Genomic DNA, 24548 nt, shown 5'->3' on the forward strand with positions numbered 1-24548 from the left:
AATAGTTCATACTTCTCTTCCATCAACTCTGCCAAGGCTGCGCCTAACTTGAGAAATTTCAAGTTAGGCACAATGCACAACAATAACACGCAAGATTGGTTCTACCCACTTCAAGTTAGGCGCACTAAAGCCCAAGTTAGGCGCAACATCACTCAACTAAACTCCAATTCATGCTGCCATGTCTAAGTTAGGCGTGCTCCACTCCAAGTTAGACGCCAGTTTGTCAATTTAGCAAGTGGTCCCAGCACCAAATCAAGGATTGCACGAGTGTTTAATTAAATTCTGATTAAACTTTATTTTATTTAAAAATAGGAAAAGATATTATTTAGTTTTAGAAAATATAATTTACATTAATTAGGATTAGATATAAAAGGGAAAAGAATCAGCCTTCGGAGATCTCTCCGCTTTGGAACCTCATTCCACACTTTACAGTTTACCTGAATCCTAGTTTTTCTCTCTGAACCATGAGCAACTAAACCTCCACTGTTAAGGTTAGGAGCTCTGTCTATTGTATGGAATTGAAACTATTATTTTTCTATTTTAATTCATGTACGGATTTATAATTCAAGAATTATTTTCATTCTTTATTTTATGAATTTGGGTGGAACGAAAGTATGAGCCTTGTTCTAATTGAGTTCTTGTATAACTTGGAAAAGCTCATTACTTGAACAACAGCTTGAAAATAATTTCTCCTAAATTTCTAATTATCTGGACTTAAAGGAAAAGTAACCTCCAGATGGGTAAATAGACAATCATACATGAAAATAAAATGGGGTTCTGACTCAGTAGCCCTCCCACAACAAACTCGGTCCTTAGGATCAAGGGCCACTATTTCATATTTGGCCTCGTCCTCGGCAGAACTACAGATTCTATGGTGTTTTCAAAGCTCTTTCACAAAAACACTATCGACTATCGGATGGGATGAAAGTACTGAGGAATCTACCCATTTCAATAAATCTCCAGAGACCCGGGAAGACATTTTTGAAAAATGGAGAGGGACATATAAGAAGAGATACCTACATTACACAAAAAATGAACATTACAAACAAGTTTGAAACAGGGAAAGTTTTCTTTTGCAAAATAAAGAGCAATCGACAGTCACAAAGAAATAATCTTTTGAAGAAAAAGCACAGCAATCTCGAAGTTTCTTAGTGCATACAGCAAGGAAAACGACAATAAAGGTACATAAAAACTAAACAAAAACTCTCAACAGGCACCTAGTTCATCAAGCAGAAAACACAGAAACAATGGGAATACTGTAAAACCAAGAAAAAGTTTGAATAGTAAGAAACTAACCTTTCCTGGGAGAAGAACGAAGGGAGGAGAGTTTCAACGGAGATGGAACAAGCGCCTTGAAGCACCGGAAAACAAAGGGGCTGGATGAACATGAAGAAAGCGCGAAAGAAAGAAAGGAACTTCACAGAGGAAGACAAAAAAGAAGAAAGAGAAAGAGGGGGAAGTATTTATAAGGCACTAGGAGAAAAATGTAAAGAGCCCCACTCATTTAAAGGGTGTGCCGTTACCAATGTAACTGCCCCCCACGTGTTAATGCGAAAAGCCAACGGACGTGACGGTTGGCAACCTAGAATCACGTCGGTTTTAAAAGTTGAAATCACGTCGGCTTTTCGACTTGAAAGAAGATACCGACTTGAGTACCTTTGACTTCATCAAATACTTGATCCGACTCAAAGTGGAGAGATCAGACTCAAGTAGGGGCACTGTTCATACCCTAGCCCAAAACATGAGCCAAGCCCAATAAGGCTAAAAGGCCCAACAACCAGGGTGGCTCGTACTACACGCCCGACCTCCTATAGAGGTTGGATTCGACGAGGACGAGCAGCTGATGCTTATCCAAGTAAGTAACTGCCTCCCTAAATCTCTCACCCACTTCTTGAAGAGAGATCTCATCAACCCCAAGATAAAATGACAGTTATCCACCACTAGAAGTAGAACTACTCCAACGGTGGTTATTGGCTCATCTCCTATAAATACCCTAACACATTCAGGTATCTTTAACTTCCAATATATTAAATCTGCTTAACCCCTTGCTAACTTAGGCATCAGAGTGTCTTGCAGGTACCACCCCCCATCTCTCCAAACACACAGCTCGAATGGCGGCACGCGGACGTGTAACAAGTCAGAAACCACCCCCTTGAACGCTTGGGTTTCACATCCAAGCCCAATCATCATCCGGTTTTAGGTAACCCTCGGAACAACATATATTTAGGATTTCAAAATTAAAAGATATTAAGTGTTTAGGATTACATAAAAATAAATACTTTAGAAAAAAGAATATACAAAATGTGTTTATTGGAGGGCAAATCATGGCCAAAAAAAGGAAAAGAAAAATAAATACATATATTTAGGGTTCTAAAATTAACAAATAAGGTTTAGAGTTAAGAAATTAGTGTTTAGTGTTGATGAATTAGGAAGTTTGATTTATGATTTAGGGTGTATGATTTTAGTGATTGTTGACATTCATGGTGATATAGTTGAGCATTAGATGATTGTTGCCGAAATAGTTGGTGAACTTGAACTAATGTGTATAGTGTAATGATATCTGGCATCTGTTATTTTAAATTTAATTAAAACTTGTAATATACATTAAATACGTAATATGAAAATAAACGTAATCATATATTGGGTTTATATTGTTAGTGATGTATATTTGGTTTTGGAAAAAAAATTTGCTTTACAATTTTTAAATTAGTGAATATTAATTTAAATTTGACAAAAAAATTAGTATAAATTAAATGACTTGAAAATAAACACTAAAAAAAATGAATTTGTAGTTTAAAAATAAAAAATAAATTAGATTGTTTTTAGTTAATTAAAAACGTCGCAAATATTATTCAGCTAATGTTGGTTTAGGGTTTTAGGATTTATCAAAGTTGATATTAGTTTGTAATTTTTTAAATTAACAAATAAGCCTCAAATTTAAATTTTGAAATTATTAATATACTGTGAAATTACAAAATTTGAAATAACAAATGTAGCAGAATTAATTTTAAAATTTAAAATAAAAAAAAAATTGTAACTAGCGTAGGAGAGTTAAGTTTAAAATAAGAAATTTTAATTAAATAATTTAATAGTAAAAGAAACACACAATAATTTAACACTATAAAGAGCATATTCCCACATACACTATAGTACTATACCCACAAACATCCAAAATATGGGTTAATTGCAAAATTTAAATGCATCGTCACTTTCAAAAATGGAGAACAAAAATTATCTTCCATAGCTTAAACCCAATCCATCCCTTCTCAAAAATTGATCTGTTTCAGACAAAAACACCCAAATAATTAATCATCATATTATATGCAAAGCTAACTATAATTAACTAAGCATAACTTGGCCCACATTTCATGTCAATTCTGCAATGCTACAGCACTTGCCGGGCCAAGCAGGGACCAATGCAAACACGTGTTTCTTTTTCCTGCTTCCACCACATTTCAGCAGGTGAGGAAAAAACTTTACTTCCTCACAGGCAGCATAACCCTATTATGAAACCAAAAGAGCTCAACAAGATCTACTTCCTCTTAATTCTCCAATTCACCTTATCACCGTCCAAGGATTCTATTCTTAGTTTTAACTATTATTTGTTACCATTGTTATTCCACTAGAATTACTTTGCGGTATTCACCAAATAAATCAAGTTCCCTTCTTTTCTATATTTCACTTTTTTGCAAGTTGCAACCAAAGTGGGTATATATTATGTTAACTTTACAAGTAAACAGTATGCAAATGCAGCCTCAACTCTTTTGGTGCATTGTAATCTGCATTTGCTGTATTCATTCAGAAGACAACAGTCTTCTTTTCTTCGTAAGGTAATACTCGAAGCTCACAATAAGATCTGATAGCGTTGCGAAGGCATTGTTTTTCAAGGTTCTCCGATTTCTGCACAAAGCTCTGCAAGTTATCTTTGTGAGAAACTCTCTCGACCTGTAACCAAACCAAAATTCAATAAAAATAAGATCAAGGCATCAAGCTACATTTGAGTCGAGATTGTTGACTAAGTACAGATATATCTCGCATCTTTGCAATTTCTGCATGGTTAATTTAGTGAAAGCAATGAACTCCATAGGGTAGCAAACATGACTCTAATTCCACAGTATTGGCAATGATGCAGCGGAGAGTTGCAATGAAAATTTTTTCGGTTTTCCATTTCCAACAAACCATGCATTGAGACATATCCCAAAAACATAGATGCTTATAGCTAAAATAGAAGCTTAAGAATTTTAAGGAGCAAAGGCAAAGATTTATTTAAAGTACTAAACAGAGATTCTTTTGCATCTGTATCTACTTTTTTGTCAATGGAATGAGAGCTGGACCAATTAATCTTAACATGGGTAAATGCAATGGTCCTTATTCAAAACTAGAAAACACCAAAGCTTGACAAAGAAAACTTGCAAGAGAACCTGCAGTATGAAAACAAAAATGTCATTTTTTCAACAAATAATATCCAAAATGAACATTACTAAGTATAGGCACAATAGAAAAGTTCTAAAAGGAGGGTGGAAAAATGGACTTTAATGGAACATGTACAATGCGACTGTACTTATGTTGTGTTCACCCTATTAGCCTAGGAATTTAAGGTGGCTCTAGACAAGGATTTCATAATCTGTTGATAATCATAAGGAAGATGCATAAATCTTTTCTGCCAAGTAAATGGTAAAATAAAAACCATAAGGGAATTTACAGCGTAAAAATTTATTATCTCTATATAATTAATTCAGATCGAGACACCCAAAAACAAAAAAATAAAATTCAGATCAACATTATCATTCACTTAAAGAAGCAAATAAATGATAAAATAAATTTAAAAGAAGAGCATGAAAAAGCTTGTGTTTACCATTTGTTCAATTATAGGTCCTTCATCAAGCTCTTCTGTCACAAAGTGACTTGTTGCACCTATTAATTTAACACCTGCTTCAAAGGCCTGCCAAAATAATCCGGCATATTAAATTTGTATGCATATGTAGGAAGTAACCACAAAATTTATATAACAAACATTTAGAATCCGAGTGGCAAAAAGTAATCCTGTAACATAGAAATGTAAGAAGACCAACCTGTTTTGATGGATGACTCCCCTTGAATGATGGCAAAAGACCATGGTGAATGTTAATTATATCGTTCTCATAGCTCCTTAAGAAGTTTCTGGATAATATCTGTACAAATAAATCAATGGTAAGTGTTAATACTTCAATGTTCTCAGATATTAGCACTTAGAATTTATCTACAATAAAATATAAATAATAAATCATGTGAGCTCCTATAACTTAGAAGCAAAGAAGAACAAGTTCTTCCAAAACAGTAAGCACGATGTTTTAGGCATTGGACTCGGTGCAAGGAAAAAAACGAAAGAAAAAAGAATTTCAATAAGTTATTACCTGCATATACCTTGCAAGTACTAAAAAATCAGTATTCTGAACCAACTCCAATATCTTCCCTTCTCTTTTCTCTTTTTTCTTCATGTAATACATTTTCAAAATCCATGTTTGCTCTATGTTTCTGTTTACCATGATCTAAAAACTAATAAACAAATAAATGAAGCATAAATCAATTTGGTGATGTCAATGCTGAAATTTCACCTAATTACACAAGTTATATCTACAGGAAGTCTTCCATCCTGCCATCCGTGTAACAAATCAACTAGACAATGATCCTGCAGCAAAAAAAATCAATATCCATGACAATCAAAATATAAAATCCTTTTCATTTTCTGAAATGCAAGATGACAAGAGAAGAGCCAAAGTAGTAATGTATACCTGCTTTGAGGCCAGAACAGCTATCTTATATTTAGGATCTAGAGCCGGCACCCTCACAACAGATCGCATTGCATTGAATGTTTGTGATAGCTTTAGGAAATCCTCCTCCATTTGTACCCGTGGCCATTTAGCAGGATCAAAAACAAAATCACTGCAATGTTCAACACAAGTTGATGCAAGATGAAATTAAAATGTAAGTAAAAAAGAAAGAAAAAAAAAAGAAAACACAGATTCATTTACACTTGTTAAGGCTCAAAGACCTTATTTAAATATTATTGCTTATTAGCAATCCAACAAATATCATATGTACATCAGAATCTTCAGTACTTTCAAGACAAGTTTCATATGTCAATCAAAGACGTACTCATGTTAATACTAGTAATTAAGAAGCAAAACGAATGTGAATTAATGAATGAGACAAGACAAGTACCTTCTAGAGTAGAAGACTTGTTTATTTTCAGGTACAAAAACATCGGCAGTAAGGATGTTTCCACCTCTAGATGCAATGCAATCTGAAAGTTTGGCTACAATTCCAACAGCATCCTATTGAAAATGAATGTACAAAAATCCAATTCAAAAGTAGAGGGCACACAAGAATACACCCAAAAACTAAACCATCCCTAGTTCAAAGGCCACCTAACCAAATCTACTGGAGCATTTCCACAAACAGGTGGTGGATGTTGTATATGAAATTACGAATGACTTGTTCCTTGAGCAACTTACTGGGCAATAAAAGACGTGGATTCCATGGGCGAGTGGTGATGGAGGATCCAAGGTTTTGAAGGAGATGTTCCTCTTGCTGAATCCAACAACTTGGGGGAACATCGAACACACTCTTCGCACAACGCCCATTCTCTCTCTTTCTCGCTCTGTAAAGCAAGAATCAGTTTGAGCCACCAACTAAGGTTGATGCTCTCAAAGCTCAACGACCACCCTCTCTATTTTCGCTCCTTTATTCTCGCTGTGTATCATCCACAATTATATTCTATTACAAAAATGTTATTTGTACACCAAAATCAGTCATATTTATGTATCAATACATATGTAATTTAATTTATTTTTAATATGTATTTATATTTATATATTCAAAATAATACACATTATTGCATGCCTCTAATATATGAATTACAAAAATAATAAATGCACACTAAAAATCAGTCAGTATATTTATGTATAAATATATGTGGTATTTAATTCATTTTTAATATGTATTTTATACAGATAATTAATTTAGAGACTGATTTTGATATACACGTAGCATGACTAATTGACTATATTCTATTATAAAAATGTTATTTGTACATCAAAATCAGTCACTATGTATAAATACATATATAGTTTAATTTATTTTTAATATGTATTTATATTTCAGCATATATTTTATATCGATGGCTGACTTTAATGGCTGATTTTGGTGGGTATATAACATAACTCATTTTATTATTATAATCCTCGAGACATTTGAAAAAAAATAGAAGAAAATAAAGTATTCATTATTCTATAAATCATTATAATTTATTAATTTTACTAAATTTTTAATTATATCTTTATAGTTTAAATATTTATAATTAAATTCCAGATAAGAATTCTTAACTAAGTTTTTTAAATTATTTTTATTAAAAAGTAAATTTTTATAATATTTATTTTCAATTTTCTGTATTTGATATAAAATGAATTATTAAAATATTCTAAACGGCAATATTGCATGGACAAGTACTTTTGTAATAAAGTTCAATCTAGTCGACATAAATTTAGCAAAAAAATGCGCGCATATATCACCGCTTCTCCTTTTTAATGAACACCAAAATTTATGTTATGTGTTGTGTATATTTTGTTGGTTGGGTATCAATATTTTTGGAATAAAGTCCTTTAAAATTTTTTGTGTTAAGCACCAAATTTTTTATGTTGTGCACCAAAATTTCAGTGTTGTATATGAAAATTTTCGTACTCTAATTTTTTAACATTGTTCAGTTGTTCGTCGGACCGGTGGAGTATGGATCGTTGAAGGTGGGGGTCGGAACCTAAGCATGAGAGCTGAGATGAGGTGTGGATTCAAGAGTCGTCGGTGGGTTGGCAGGTGGGGTCACCTGTAAGGACACTCCGATGCTAAAGTAAGTGTTCGTACGAAGAGGTAGCTAATTAGGGTAAGATGTGACATACTTTGGGGGAGGGGTAAGTCCCTCCCCTTTATTCCTCGTCCTCGAGTGGACCCTTCCATTTAGACGCATTCGTCTGGAAGCTTCTCCGCCAGCTGTCCAAATTACCGTTAGGGGGATAGCGTCACATGAGGGACACCATCGTTTATTCGGGTGATGGACCCGTCGAGTTGTGGGTTCGCCAAGTGGACCCTCGGTTCTTGTTGGGCTGGACTGAAATAATGTCCCCAATGCGTTACGTCGTGAAACTTATGGCTGGCGCATTATCTTGTCTCATATCTTCATGTGTGGTTGTCTTCTTCTGGTCACGACTTCAACGGCAGAACTCATGCTTCTAGCACTTACTTCGTGCACATAAGTTGTCCCTAGCCGTTGCTTGGAGAAGTTGCTTCGGTTATCATACCAAAAGCATTTAATGCTCTTTATGGGTGATTTAAAAGCGCGTAAAAAAGTCCATCTTGTTCCTAGGCCTTTCGCACTTCTTCTTCCTCAGCTACGATTACCTTTTCATTTTCTCCATTCCCTTTTTTCCTTCATAACTGCCACCACCTTAACTGCCTTCATTTCTCTTACTAACTTCACCATTCCTTCCTTGCCTTCTTTACTACGAGATTCACTCTGCCATGATAGTACCATCATCTGTTCTCCTGCAACTTTCTCCACTCATTTTTTCTGGTGAGTAATCTTATTTACGTTATTTTGCTTTATTTTCTGCCATTGCTATCGTGATTTATCCATTTCTTTTGGCTTTTAGGTTTGAAAACTGGCTTTGTTAGATAGTTTCCAAGGGAATGCCGTAGGTTCCTTTTCTTGTGGTTTAGATTAGATTAGTTTAATGCAGAATGATATTAGTTTAGGTGTATGATAACTTAATTTTTGGCTTAGGATCTTATCCCGACCTCACGGTTTAAGTGGTGCCCCCACTGTAGGAAGTGATATCGTGCACACGCGCCATCATTTCAGGGGTAGCGATGGTGCCAAGCTAGATTCAAGATTTTTTTTAATGCTCGTAAATTTTAGAGACATGTTTGCTCCAATTTTGTATTCATACACCATGGTACACGGGGTGTTTGCTTCATTCTTTGAGTTTCTTGGGCTTGCTCTATTTTTTAGGGGATGCATTACGGAGGATGCAGAGGAATTGTTGTTACTATTGATGGTGGTAGAAATTTCAGTCATTGTTAGTTAAAAATCAAAATAGAAATGTTTGTGAGAGAGGAGCAGAAGAGGGGAGGAGTCGAGTGGAGTAGCCGAGGAGGGAAGAATGGGTTTGGAAAATGGATTGGGAGATTGGTGGTTGTGGTAGTGGTAAAGATTAGATTGGTTTAGTGCAGAATGATATTAGTTTAGGTGTAGGATAATTTAGTTTTTGGTTTAGGACCTTCTCCCGACCTCACGATTTAAGTGGTGCCCCCACTGTAGGTATGGTGCAGTGACCCCGTGAATCGTTACGCATGGTGTACCGATATCACGAGCACATCCTCTAGGGTGACCGTGGAGGAGTTACAAGAGCTCTGTGACTCTGGAGCATTGTATGGAGATGGCTCTGGGGAGGCTTATTATGAACTCTTAGTGTCGGGGTCCCGGGAGCACGTTTGCCAGCTCAACCTTGATGCTCCTCGAGTCCTTAACTGGATGTGGGTGTACAAACCCATGTTCACTACTTTGGGAGTTCGGCTTCCCTTCTCCCCTTTCATCATAGCCCTCCTGAACAGATGCAAGATCACCCCCTCACAGCTCCATCCCAACAACTGGGCCGTCATCCATTGTTTTGAGATGGTCTGTGAGTATTTGGAACTTCTGGCTACTGTAGAGGTTTTCCTCTACTTCTTCCTCCTTACTAACCCTTCCTGGGAGGATAAACATAAGAAAGATTACCTCTCTTTCCATGCCATGCAGAACCGGAGGATCTTCGGTCTTTTCGAAGATTCCTTCTATGGCTTCAAAGAGACCTTCTTCAAGGTGAGACCAGTTCGAGGTCGTCACCCTTTCTGGCTCACACTTGAAGGAGAAATATGTATTCCAACCTACTGGAGTTTCGGCGCCGACTCCAATTATATTATCAAAGTCATCTATGACAGCATAGGTCAACAGAACCAACAAAATTGCCAACATTTTGTTAGCAATATTTGATTCTAATAACCTTATCCCCCGTCTCCTAATGGGTGACCGGAAAGCCGGTCGGGAATGTGTGGGTAAGTTCCTGTCCCTTACTGTTTTCCTTCCATTTTTTTATTTGCATATCGTTGCTTTGCTGCCAACTTCATAACCTGCTTTTTCTATAACTTGCTTTCTCTTATTTTTTTTGCAGTTGGGATGGCAGCTGAAAACACTTTCCTGAGTCGCTTGATAACCCATTTCTTTTCTGGCAATGACAACGACAACTCTAATTCCATTGAACCTCAACTCGAGGCCCCTCGACTTGACGAACCGAAGGATCAATTTCAGCCTCCCATTAGGCCACCTCCTGAGCACAGTGTCGTCGGGAAGTGGACCACGGTAAGACGGAGCAATCCTCGAGTGCTCAGGCTGAGGAGCCAGAGTCAGTAGTAGTCATGATCCCCAACCCAAAGAAGAGGAAGTCCAGCTCCAGCCCAGTACAAGTTCTCACCGTGATGGAGAAAAACTTCAATGTGGGCTATTTCATTGATTCCCAGTTATTACCGGGTACTGAGGACTTTTTCCAGGAAAAGGACTTGGCCACCCTAGCAAGGTGGACGTATCGAAGCCTTCTCCGAGCCGCCGTCATTGTGAGGAAGGTGGAGCTAGTCTTGTCTCAGTGTTCTCACTCTTACTCTCATTCTTCATCTTTATCTTTCTCTCTTTTTTCTCTCATTCTCTATTTTTTTGCATCTTTCTGTTCTACAAAAAACACAATTAATAAAATAATATAATTCAAATAAAAAAATATTATTATTATTATTATATACAAAATTTTTTAGTTTTTAATTTAGTTTTGAATTTTCACCGCTTATTTTCTTAATTTAATTTTTTATTTTTTTTCTTTCAAATATTTATTACATATAAGTTGGAGAGAATACCAATGTTATAATTAAAAGTTGGACTCAAGATTCAATTGTTTTAAGAAAATCAATTTTCAGTTAATTTCATAACTATCAGTATAACTTTTTTTATTTTTATATACACAGAGAGATAAAATTTTATTTTCAAATAGCAAGTATAAAAAACTAATTATTTCCATTCGTGCAACAGACTTAACACATAATTAGATGAAAAATTTTATACGTTAATTTGTTTTAAATTTTAGTAAACGAATGTGAAAATCAATTATTAATAATAAATTAGATTTTTACATGTAAAAATAATAACTAAAAATCTTATTATTTGATTTTTTATCTACAGATACCTTGGTCTTCTTAGGGTGAGACTTTTGTCAACCTACGACTTTTGTCGTAAAAGTAGTTTGATTTTATAAATATTTTATGCCATGTAAAATATATACTACCAAGACACAGTGGACCGTAACTTTAAAAAAATTTATATTCCCGTAATGTTCCGTAATATTATTATAGATAAAAATACTAGTTGTACATACTACAATAATGACACCTTACTTTTAAAAATAAAACTTCACCGACGCTATTTCATACTTACTCAACATATACATTATTTTAAAATCAAATTAATATCCTATAATATAAAACATATCAGATATAATACAAAAATAGAAAATAACATTACGTGCTTTTAAGAAATATAATATATTTTTTATTATAAGGAAATAATTTGGCACAAAAACCAGATGAACATAACAAGTTCAAACCAGTGAAAATATGACTTATTCACAAAATTCCACTAAACACATCTACCTTCCTATCCAACATCATAGTTGTTAGAACTGAACTGGTGATCGAACCGATTTGACTATTGGTTTGTTGGTTTATTAGTTCAACCGATAAGTTACTGGTGAAATCAGTCTTGTGTGCATCAAGAGTATAAAAAGTAAAAAAAAAAAATTGGTGATTTTTTGTTAAGTATATATTTTTTTGGTAATATATTTGTTACCAACCAATATTACTTTAAAAAAATCACAAAAAGAATATAAGCTTAGCAAAAAACACTAAATTTTAAAAATTATAACAACTTATTTTTCTGCTCATGTTTGCTTGAAAACGCATCTAAATTCAATCTTATGTATTTTCAGAGAAATACATACTTAATGTTAGATTTTTGCGTCATTATCTAACAGTAAAAGTGTATTTCTCAAAAAATACATTAGAGATTGAAATTTGATGTGATTTTTGGCAAGCATGCATACAAAAATGGGGTATTATTATCTTTAAAATTCGGTGATTTTTTGTTATGTATGTTTCTTTTGTAATTTTTTATTACCAACCAATAATACGTTTCAAAAATAAAAAAAATACATACTTAGCAAAAAACTCACCAAATATTAAGAATAACAGTATCTCATTTTTCTAATCATGCTTGCAAAAGCTCGCATAAAAAATCAATCTCTAACATATTTTTCGAAAATACAAATTCAATGTTATGCATTTTTTTGCATCTCTGAATTATTTAAAGGAATTTTTTTCGAAAGCGAAATTCGAGTACATCTTTGTCAGCGTTTAAATAATTCAAGGGCATTTTTGGAGGTTAACCCTAAGCAACTAACTACTAAGCATATGTTTAGATTGTGGTTTGTCAAACTGGAGTTCGAATAAAAGTGATTCTATAAAATTGATTTCAAGTAGAAGTAACTTTGTGTTAATATGATTTATGTTTGACAACTCTATACCAAAATTTATTTTGATAAAATAAATATTGTTTGGATAATATTAGTTAAAATCACTTTTAGATAGATAATTACTAAAGAGGACATGATATCAAATTATAATATTATTTTGTTATACATGTTCATTTTTTTAATAAGTTTTTTATATAGTATATTTTTAGTATGTTAAAATTTTTTACTATTGTTATTTATGGATAATTTTTTCTTTTAATTTAAATTACCTAATGAGATAAATAAATCACATTATAAAAAAATAATAATAAACATAATACACAAAAATCACAATTATAAAAGTGTATAATATTAAATAAAAAATTTATAAAAAAACAGATAAAAAATAATAAAAAAAAAGTCATGTAAAAAAAAACAATAAGAATTCCATAAATAATATAATAATATAAGGATAACATCGGTAAAAAAAAATGTTAAGTGTTAGTGGCTAAAAGTCCGCTAGTGAAACACAAAAACTAAGAATTTTTGCTTTTTGTAAACGTTGTCTCTAATGTAAAACACTTCTGCCTTCATGAAGAAAAAATTAGACAAACAAAAATTTAAAGCTTCCAAAAAGAAAAAACGTGCTTTTTGCCAAACACATCCTAAAACTCTTATTCACCTATTCCAACCATGATTTTTTTTTATGCCTCCACTAACGTTAACTTCTCTGTTTGGATGCTCGTGGAATTCACTTTTGATAAATCCAGCCTTTTTTTTTCGTTTGTGGCTCTAATGTTTTCAGACCTCTTTAAATTTTATTGGACATCAAAATTCAAACCAATCATACAAAAGCATAGTCTATGTGCATTTTTTCGACCCATCACCAAAAACAGTAAATTGCATCATTAAATTAACCACCTATTTTTATCTCAGTAATCTCACCCAGAACGCATTTTAAAAGACTGCACCTCACTGCTTGTGTCAGCCATTCTGCCTGCTCAGCAACAGCAACACCCCTGGTCTCCCTTACACATGTCCAAAGCATGCCAAGTTCATGTAAGATTCAGACATATAGATGTGTTCAACTAACCATACGATAGAATTTGCCCTCTTGAAGACCCTCAAATTCTATTTGATAACAATGTTACGCTTTGATCAACAAGAAGTCAACAGCAACAATAATAACCGTTAGTGTTTACAACTAATTTAAGATAAAAAATTTATATCACATGACACCTGTGAAAAAAAATTCAACTTTTCGATAAAATAAAAAAAAATTCACAATATTATTGTTTTTTGATATTTTAAAATATCAATAGAAATTAATTCAATTTAAATAGATCGGTTAGTTGCATTGGAAGTTTCAAATTATCACGTTGTCATTTATAATTTTAATTTTTGGAAGAAATAAATTTTTACTTATTCATATAAATAGTATATTTTATCTTTTATCTTTCAAAAAAATAATGAAAGTTTAAAATATGATTTGAGTCATATATTGCTATTTCTCCTGTTGAATTTTATTAACTAGAATAAACAGTAAATGATTTATCATGATATTAATTATTTCAATTTTATTCTTATACTATCTAAATTAAGTTAGGATAGACTGAATATCGATAATTTATATTTAATATTATTTATAATTTTATTTTTTATAAAATAAACTTTTACCTATAATAAGAGAAAAAAAAGAAGTAAAAATAACAATATTGTTTATCTGCTATTTCTATTTTTTTTAAATATAAACAAAACAATTGAAAATTTTATTTTTAGAAAATTGAAAAAAATAAAAAAATATAATCGTCCCTTCTCTCTCTCTTTTTCTCTCTCTCTCTCTCTCTTAAAATCAAGGTAGATCTGAGTCTAAACGTGAGGTTCAAACTTCTTTTGACGAAAGTTCCAACTTGTTCGCCGAAATGATAGGTTGACTGACGTCCTCTCCTAGACGGTAGTGTTGGTACTTACAAGAAATTTCGATATTTAAGTTAGCAAGAGTTTAAAGCATGTTTAAGTGAATTGGAATTGAGAAATACTTGATTTTGATGGGATATTTATAGAGGAAAATGATGACTTCGCCAACACTCATGAATTTCTCCACTAGTAATAATGGATAGTTTCTTCCACGATATTTAGGAAGTTATCCCACATTAGGAAAGTGATTGAATTGTTGATGATATTTGAACTAGTGGATGACAGAATCTGGCTTGCCATGTAAGTCGGGTCGGGTATAGTTTTGGGTACTCGTACCCCCGAGCAGGTTGGGTAGGTTAACCTATGTACCTTAGAAACTGATCTTTTTGGACCAGAATAGATTTGAGGCCCATTAATGATAGACTAACTCCTTTTGGGCTTTGACTTTAGTTGTTTGGGCCATATTATGAACAACTCCCTTGCTCGTGACCGAATTCATTGAAATCAGGTTTCGAGCAAGAAAACTCGTTGAACCATTGAAATTTGCTAATCTGTTGAGAGTAGGGGTGTTCGCGGTGCGATTTGGTTCGATTTTTTTTAGATAAAAATCATCCGATCCAATTGTTTAATTAAACTATGGTTTGGTTTGGTTTGATTTTTTTATCGAAGCCATCCGAACCAACCAAATCAATTAAAATCGGTTTGGTTTAGTTTGGTTTGTTCGGTTTTTTTAATCAATTAAAAAAATTACTACCATACTATTTCACAAAGTCATAACATTGAAATCGACAAACACAAATACACAATAGTTAGCAAAATCTTGATCCAATGAAATTCAACGACAAAAGGAATTCAAATACGACAATTAAAGAAGTTTAAAAGTTCAATAGTCAACCCAACTGAAAATAAATATAAATTTCCATCAAAAGATAGCCACGTTATGGTGTCTTCTCCAACAAAACAGTTAAACTTTTTTACGCAAACCAACCTGAAATCAAAAAGCAGTTACATAATAATAATAATAATAATAATAATAATAATAATAATAATAATAATAATAATAATAATAATAATAATAATAATAATAATATAGCACTAGTAGAAAAATATTCTAGTCTAGTTATACATTCTAATAATGAAGAGAACAATTCATACCATAACAAAATATACTCAATCAGACTCAACAATAGAATCTTCTTCATTATGATCAGGAGTGGGTGCAACTTCTACAAAATATATAAAACAAAAAACAATCATAACAAATAATATATATATAAATAAAAACTAGATTAAAAATAAAGAAAATTATAAATTGAAGCTTAACCATACCTAATTTCAACTTCTCCAATTCTTCAATGAGCTCCTCAAGAACAAGTTTTGGAGCCAATTTTGTGTACAAATTAATGCTTCAGCTGTCATCAGAGTTAGAGAACTCCTATTATTCAACACCCTTCCTCCAGTACTAAATGCTGATTCTGAAGCTACTCTAAAAACTGGCATGGCTAAGACGTCTCTTGCAATCTGTCCAAGAATTGTATATTTAGTGAAATTCACATTCCACCAATTTAGAATGTCAAATTGCATGCCACTCTTCTCTATGGCCTCCATAAGATATAAATCTACCTCATTCTTGTTAACACTCTGATGAGTGGATATTTTATACACTTTTTAGTACTATTTTCTTAGTGTTTTTAGTTATGTTTCATTGAGTTTTATCAAGTTTTAGTAGGTTTTAGTGAAAAAATCACTTTTTGGATGCTACTTTGAGTTTTTGTATTTTTCCATGATTTTAGGTAATTTTTTGGTGAATCTAGCAAGTTTTGGCAAAGTCTGATTCAGAGGCAAATAAAGGACTACAGATGCTGTCAACTCCTGACCTCCGTGCATTCTAACAAGCATATCTTGAGCTACAGAGGTCCAAATGACGCGCTCTCAATAGCGCTAGAAAGCTAACTTCTAGGACTTTCCAGAAATAATTTATGTAATAAACTACTTGTTAATATGTCAAGACCATTCAGATTAACGATGAGACCAATTAAAAATTTTCGAAAAAAAAAATGACATTTAGTATTTTGAACAAATAATTAGAAAATAAAAACAGTATTTACTCTTGTTTTTTATTCTCGTTTTTTCCGATTATATTTGCGTGTTTTCAAAGAAAAGAATAGACGGAAAAGTTTAAAACGTAAAAAATACATTTTATTTTACTCTTTAAATGTTTCACTTTATGTTTCTTAATACTACTGTGACTTTTAAAAAAAAGAAACACTGAAACTCGTAAATACCCGTCTTTAATTCTAATCTTTACTTCCTTAACTAACTAAACAATGTGATGGTTTCATATGACAAGTTCTGTACTTTTCTTTGGAAATAACTGTCCAAAACGGGCGTTGAACGCCAAACTTATTATTTTTCTGGCGTTCAACGCCCTAAAAGGACCAAGGCCAGCGTTAAATGTACAAAACGGGTGATCAATGCCACCAAAGGAGCAAGGACGCACCAAAGAACCCTCTAGTGGACGTTTAACACCCACAACTCTAAGTTGGACGCCAAACTCAACCCAAACACTCACCAAAGTCGACCGAAAAAGCAGATTTTTGCACCCTAGCCTAGTTTTATTTCATCTTTGTAATTTTCAATTATTAGATTAGTATATATAGAACAAAGATCACCCTTGTTAGGGATTTTTTCACCTTTTGACATTTTACTATTAATTTTTGTAAACTATGAGCAACTAAACCTCCTAGGTTAAAAATAGGAGTTTTGCTCATTCCTATGGATTGATATGATTACTTTTCTACTTTAATACATGTTTGATTTCATTCTATGATGTATTGTCGTTCTTCATCTTTATGAATTGGGATGGAACGAGAGTATGACCCCTATTCTACATGAGCTCTTGTCATGCCTTAAGATGTAGTTTGAGAATGCATCACAGGTTCCAACATGTTATCTAGGCTGATTGGGGTACGTGACATAAAATTCTGTCAGTCAGGGGTAATTGAGGTCTCTATGGCGTTAATGATAGAACCCTGAGCATCACTCTCCGATCCAAAAGATCTGACCCTGTCTGTGGCGTTTTGAGTAGGATCACCAGAGATTGAATTGTGGAGCTTCACCCTCGTTCAGATTAAAGGACTATTAGCACTGGCTTTTGATTTGGATAAGAGGAGATTAATTAATTACCACTAGCCCCGGCTTTAATCACTCATTGTTAAAGTAGTCAGTAAGAAGTATTAATTCGGAAGAACAAGCATCTCCAAGGCCTTAACCGATTTCCTATCACTGTTTCCACATCAATTCAGTAATTCTTTTCTTATCATGTTTTATGCGTTTACCACAACAACCATCTTTTCTATTCGCCTGACTAAGATTTGCAAGATAACCATTGCTTGCTCAATCCGACAATCCTCGTGGGATTCGACCCTCACTCACCTGAGGTATTACTTGGACGACCCGGTGCACTTGCCGGTCAAGCTGTACAAAGTTCTGAATTTCGCGCATCAAGTTTTTTGCGCCGTTGCCAGGGATTGTTCGAGATTGACAAACTACCGGATTATCTTATTGCTTAGATCAGGTATCTTTTATTAGTTTTCTTTAATTGTGTTTCTTATTTTCTTTTTCGAAAACCTTTCAAAAACTTTTTATCTTTAATAATCTTTTTCTTTTGTTTGAGTCTTGTGTCAGTTTTTAAATTTAGTGTCCCTTTGATTTTTATTTCTTGTCTTGATTTTCGAAAATTGTTCTTGTTTTTCTTTCTTTATGTTCGAAACTTTCTTGGTAATTTTTCTTGTTTGATTTCAAAATTTTTATGTTTGGTGTCTTTTGGTATTTCTTTCTTTTAGAATTTTTGAAAATTAGTATCTTTGATTTCAAAATTTTTTAGTTTGGTGTTTGTTTAGTGTTTTCTTTTTCTTTTTAAATTTAAAAAAAATTTAAAATTTTTCCTTCACATTTTCAAAAATTTTAATTTAAAATTTTCAAATCTTTATCTTATTTTTATTTAATTTCAAATTTTAAGTTTGATATTTTTTTGTTAGTAATTTTTAATTTTTAAAATCTTAGCTTTCCTAATCTTTTCAAATCTTTATCTTATCTTTCTTTTTAAATCTTAAAATTGAAGTATCTTATCTTTATTTTAAACTTAAAATTTTTAAAATTCTAACTTATATCTTTTAAACTTGAATTTCAAATCTTTAATTTTTCAAAATCTTATCTTTCTTAAGATTTTTTATCCTTTATCTTATATTTCAATTTTAAACCTTACCTATCTTATCTTCTTTTTGAAATTTAAAATTTTAATTTTTATCTTGTTAAATATTTACTTTCTTTTAAATTTGAATTTCAAAATCTTTATTTGACTTTTTCTTTCTATTTTTCAAAAATTGTCCTTTAATTTTCAAATCTTGTTAGTTAATTAGTTGTCCTAGCTTTTAATTTTCTTTTATTCCTCTTTATTATTTTGAAATTAAATAAATAAAATAAAAATAAACCAAAAATATTTTAATTTTAAAATCTCTTTCTTCTTAATTTTCGAATTCTCAAATATATCTATCTCCATTATTTCGAATTCTATCTCCTTTCTCTACCTTCTTTCTTCTTTTTTTTTCTAGGTATCTCATTGGAAGTTCTCTATACTCTAACATAGAAACTCCCACTCTTTTCTTTTCTTGGTTTGTTTCTTCTTGTTTATGAGCAGGAACAGGAATAAATAACCCCTCTTTAATCCTGATCCTGAACCTGAGAGGACCCTAAGGAGGCGTTTACAACAAGCTAAAGCTCAGCACTCTGGAGAAAACTTCACAGAGACTTTCGAACAAGAAGCTAAAAATACACACATGCCAGGCAATCCTAATGATGGAGGAGATGCAAGGAAGGTCCTTAATGACTATACTGCCCCCACTTCTGACTTCTATGGGCGCATCATCTCCAAACCTGCCATTGGTACAAATAACTTTGAGCTGAAGCCTTAACGGGTCACTCTAGTTAAACAGAACTGCCAGTTTCATGAACGTCTACAAGAAGATCCCAACAGATTCATCTCTGATTTCTTGTAGATTTGTGATACTGTCAAGACTAATGGAGTGGATCCAAAGGTTTACAAGCTCATGCTTTTCCCCTTTGCTGTAAGGGACAGAGCTAGGCTCTGGCTGGATTCTCAGCCTAAGAAAAACCTAGACTCTTGGGAGAAAGTGGTCAATGCATTCTTGACCAAGTTCTTTCCACCTTAGAAGCCGAGCAAACTTAGGGTGGAAGTTCAAATCTTCAGACAAAAAGAGGGTGAATCCCTCTATGAAGTTTGGGAGAGGTACAAGCAACTGATCAGAAGGTGTCCTCCTAACATGATCTCAGACTGGACCATACTAGATATCTTCTATGATGGCCTCTCTGAGATATCCAAGATGTCATTGGACCACTCTGCGGGTGGATCACTCCACTTGAAGAAGACGCCTGAAGAGGCACAGGAACTCATTGACATAGTTGCAAACAACCAATTTATATACACTTCTGAGAGGAACCTTGTGGACAATGGGGCAGCTCAGAAGACAGGAGTCCTGGAGGTAAACACTTTGAACGCTATCTTGGCTCAAAATAAAATCCTGACCCAGCAGGTCAACATGATTTCTCAGCATTTGACTGGAATGTAAGCTACAACTTTCAGCACTCAAGAGGCATCCAATGAAGGAGACGCCTATGACCCAGATCAACCCATGATGGAATAGGTCAATGAGTCTTATAGAAACACCTACAATACATCATAGAGGATCCATCCTAACTTTTCATGGAGGGATCAACAGAAGTCTCAGCAAGGCTTCAACAACAATCAAGGTGGAATGGACCAGAATAGGTTCAACAATAGACAATTCCCACATTCTCAGCCACAGATGGAGACTTCTAAGCAAAGCCTCTCTGACTTAGCTGCCATAGTCTCCAATCTCTCTAAGACCACCTATAGTTTCATGACAGAGACTAGGTCCTCCATTAGAAATCTGGAGGTGCAGATAAGTCAGCTAAGCAAGCGGATACCTGAGTCCTCTGCAAGTACTCTTCTAAGTAATATTGAAGTAAACCCAAGAAAAGAGTGCAAAGCCCTCGTTATAGAGGTTGACGCCGAATAAAATGAGAAACCATCTTTCTTTGGCCAAATAAAATGAACACCTTAAAAACAATTAAAGAAGAAAAAGATAAAATACCACAACATTTCATTTGATTTTTAATAATAGTTAAAATAAACAAACAGCATTACCCTGGATAAAATTTTTCTTACATTCCTATATTAAATTTCTTGAGCTTACGGATAAACTAAAATATGATCTTATTTTTTTCTATTTTTTTTCAATCATCAATTGCATTGCAGTAGTAATAAATGGCACGCTGACTAAGAATCTAGATACATATTCAAAACGGTGCCATAAATGTTTGGTACAGGGTACTCTTCTTTTTGTTGATTCACACGGGTTCACAAAGCTGCAACAATGATGACACAATTGCAACATCACTTTAGTAAAACATTTTCTAAAAAGTGATTCGCAAAAGAGATAGTAGGGACGTAATTTGATATTCTAAAGTTGTTTGGAGTTTTAGTGCTTTTTAATTAAAAGTAAGAGAAAAAACTTGTTTGGAGTTTTAGTGCTCCTTAATTAAAGAGAGAGAAAATCATCATTTAATTATTAAGGAGAGAGAAAAGAATCAACATTAAATTACTAAGGAGAGAAAAAAATTAGCATTAAATTTTATTTAGACTAAATTTTTTGTTTTAATTTAAATTTATTTTATTTTTAGATTGATATTAAATTATTATAAAATTATGACAAAAATAAAAATTTAAAAGAATTAAAAGGATATAATACTCTTATTATTTTAATTTTTTTATTTAAATAAACATATTGGTATTATTTTAAAATTAATACGAATAAATTTATTTAAAATTTATAAATTTTAAATAAATATATTCATCTTATTTTAAATAAATATTTTTTATTATTTTTTTAAAACAGTTAAACATGATCTTTAAATATCTCAACAAAAGAGATAGATATATGTAATCTTTTAAATTAATAATATTAGAGTGTATATCTGAAAAGATTAATAAATCTTACCTAAAAAATACAGTTAGAGATATTTTTTGCTTAAGATAATAAAAATAATACGAATACGTTTATTTTTATTAAATTAAATTATTAATTTAAATTATATCTATCTAAATTTTAAATAAAAAATTTTAAAAAATTTAAGATTTAAATATGTGAATAAAATTATATTAATAAAAAAATAAAATATACGAATACGATTCAAATTGCACAAAAATAGGAATAAGTTTGTCTGTGAACAAACTCATTATTTTTAAACAATAAAAGAAGATAGTATATTAAATAAATTTTATGAAATAAATTATAATTTTAAATAAATAATTAAAATAAATAAAATATAAAATTATTAATTAATTAAATTTTATTAACTAATTTAATAACTTATATATTAATAGAGCATATTAAATTTCTTATAGTAATTATAATTATCATTTATTAAAAATATATTTTACAAGTTGTAATTAATATGTTTGTAGCTTTTTAAAAAAATGTATTAATTGTTTATTGATTTTATCAATGTGCATTAAATGTTAATCTAAATTAACGCAAGGTGAATTGAGTTTTAAATTTTAATAATATTTTTTTTGTTAAAATTATATGGAGTTTCAAAACTCCAAACATCAAAGAAGTATTGTAACATTCATCGAGATAGTAGTATGACTATTAAAGCAAACATAAACAAACAAAATCACTTGTAATTAAAATGCGAAGAACAAAAACTTGATCTAAATGAGTAACAATATAATATATGCATGTATGTTTACATAGATATATAAATGTATATGCAATATGTCTGTTGTTGCAGCTTCTTGTATCTTGCATTCTCTTTTAGCAGGTAATCCACTTTAACTAACATACCACAATATAAAATCCACACAGAAATTTTAAGGACTAAATTATCATAAATTCATTATAATGTTACTCAAATTACTAAAAGGGAGAGAATTATCATCATACTGCAAAAGGAGGGAGACTCCACATACAAAAGAACTAAAAAAAGTAAAAATTAGAAAAATATCTTAAATTAAAAAAAAACAAATAAATAAATTAAATAAATTTCTGATTTGAAATATAAAGCTAAAACATTGAAAAGAAACTATTAATTAAAATAAGGAAAGAATTAAAAAAAGTGAAATTAATTCATAGCAAGATTTTAAACTCACGGCAGACCACCAAATACTTTGATCATTTTAAAATATTTAAATTCAAACTTACCTGAGGAAAGAATGCTGTCTTGAGAGCCCAAGTGTAACGGGTATAGTGCCTTGCATGTCTCCCACTTGAAAGCCCCATGTCTCCTTCACTATCTGAAGTTCTGAACACACTGACAAAAGAAACAAAAATACAAATAGTTGGTAAGAAAAATGTAAAAAGGAAAAAGCTGTCAACTTTGAGGGTATCCGACATCATAAAAATAAGAATTGAAACCAAATTTATAAAAATTAGAGAGAAATGAAAGATGGATATTGATAAAATGTGAGTGTACCAATTGCTTGAGTTGGAGAGCAGCATGAACAATGCCCTTACCTCATCATCATTATGAACCTGAAACATCCTTAGAATTATTATTTTCAAAACTTTGACAAATAAAAATATAAAATTAAGTTAGGACAAAGTTCCTTAGAAAGGTATTTAACTAATTCTCTTTATGCAAATATTTCATATACTTTTGGAGGAATTTTCACTTATAACAGAAAGCACAGTCCCTTTCTTCTTCCCCCTTTCATCATTAACTTACTAGAAATTTTTCCTTGTCAGTCCTCAACTTCTATTCTCCCATTTCGTAAAATAAGCCGAAAGATTTATAAAAAGAGTCCCCTTCAACAATAAAAGTGAATTTGTCCTGGTAATTGTGCATTTGTGATAATGAAATGTATTACAAAGTAATACAAAACGTATGAAATTTAAGTATGAGAAGCAGTAATCATCTCAACGAAATCAATTAGAAATTGAACTTAAGTTTAAAACATATTCTTAGCAAAATTTAATTAGGATTTATCAAAACACTAAAAGGAGGGAAGATAAGGAAAATAATGAGAACATACAAAAAAAAAAGAGAGAAGCAAAAAGACTAATAAAAGAATCACAGAAACAGAAAAGCAGCGAATCAACACTGTGTTTCAAATTCCATAGGAGCTAGTCATTTTAAAAGATTTTGCCCCATTTCATTGTTTGAATAGAGCTAGTCATTTTAAATGATTTTGCTCTATTTCATTGCTTGAATTTGAACAAAACACCATTTCACTCAAGTTCAATAATTTCATTTATTTCCTTATCCGTTAAAGCAAATAAATTCTAGTCTAATATTACATTCTGAACAATTCAATTCATCTTATAAAACCTGTAAATAATAATAATAATAAATAAATAAATAATTTTTTTCCTCAAGCCAATATTTTACATAGAGCCTTCTATATTTTTTCCTCCCTTAATTTTTCTTACAGAAGCAGAAAAGTGTAACAAAGCTCTTAATTACCACTTACCAATATTGGAAAGTATGCTCAAAATGACTCAGCTCGCACTGCTTCGAAAGGGTAAGCCTGACCTGAACCAAAGAAATGCACAACACCACAACACAGTTTCACATTTCAACACAAAATTCACATTACAATTCACTAAAACCGTGGAAAAAACTAAAAAACAAAAGGGATAAAAGGAGAAAGTGATGAATGTGACGTATAGAAGAAGACTCACCATCATTTCCTGTTAGCAAGAGACTAACGTCGATCTCAGATCTGTTCCTGACTTCTTCCACCGTCCACATCGGTTGGCTTTTCAGTATGTCCCTCGTTGCTGTAAATCCCTCTTAGTCGGTGGTTGCAACCTCTTCCGGGATAGTATCTTGCTCTGGAATCACTCCGACCTATAAATTGGGAAGACTCTAATGATAATTTCCATCTCTAATAAAATGAAATCAGAAAAGAGA

General features: G+C 32.1%; 1 protein-coding gene, 1 long non-coding RNA gene and 1 other non-coding gene across 3 annotated transcripts; all 3 read right to left on the reverse strand.

The window, feature by feature from the left end:
- Nucleotides 1–3218: 3218 nt before the first annotated feature.
- LOC112720797 (formyltetrahydrofolate deformylase 1, mitochondrial-like) lies at nucleotides 3219–6738 on the reverse strand. Its single transcript, XM_072206808.1, has 8 exons — nucleotides 6495–6738; nucleotides 6202–6314; nucleotides 5772–5922; nucleotides 5595–5668; nucleotides 5394–5514; nucleotides 5073–5171; nucleotides 4856–4942; nucleotides 3219–3945 (listed from the first exon to the last, which is right to left on the reverse strand). Exons 1-8 carry the CDS (start codon nucleotides 6621–6623, stop codon nucleotides 3799–3801), a joined length of 921 nt encoding a protein of 306 aa, XP_072062909.1. The 5' UTR covers nucleotides 6624–6738; the 3' UTR covers nucleotides 3219–3798.
- A 13033-nt stretch (nucleotides 6739–19771) lies between these two features.
- LOC112725672 (small nucleolar RNA R71) lies at nucleotides 19772–19880 on the reverse strand. The gene has a single exon (XR_003164764.1). It is a non-coding gene; the product is annotated as a small nucleolar RNA R71 (small nucleolar RNA).
- A 2532-nt stretch (nucleotides 19881–22412) lies between these two features.
- On the reverse strand, nucleotides 22413–24167 carry LOC112723872 (uncharacterized). Its single transcript, XR_003163210.2, has 3 exons — nucleotides 24106–24167; nucleotides 23109–23167; nucleotides 22413–22946 (listed from the first exon to the last, which is right to left on the reverse strand). It is a non-coding gene; the product is annotated as an uncharacterized lncRNA (long non-coding RNA).
- Nucleotides 24168–24548: the final 381 nt, after the last annotated feature.

This window comes from Arachis hypogaea, chromosome 11, assembly GCF_003086295.3.
Source record: "Arachis hypogaea cultivar Tifrunner chromosome 11, arahy.Tifrunner.gnm2.J5K5, whole genome shotgun sequence".
Classification (NCBI taxonomy): Eukaryota; Viridiplantae; Streptophyta; class Magnoliopsida; order Fabales; family Fabaceae; genus Arachis; species Arachis hypogaea.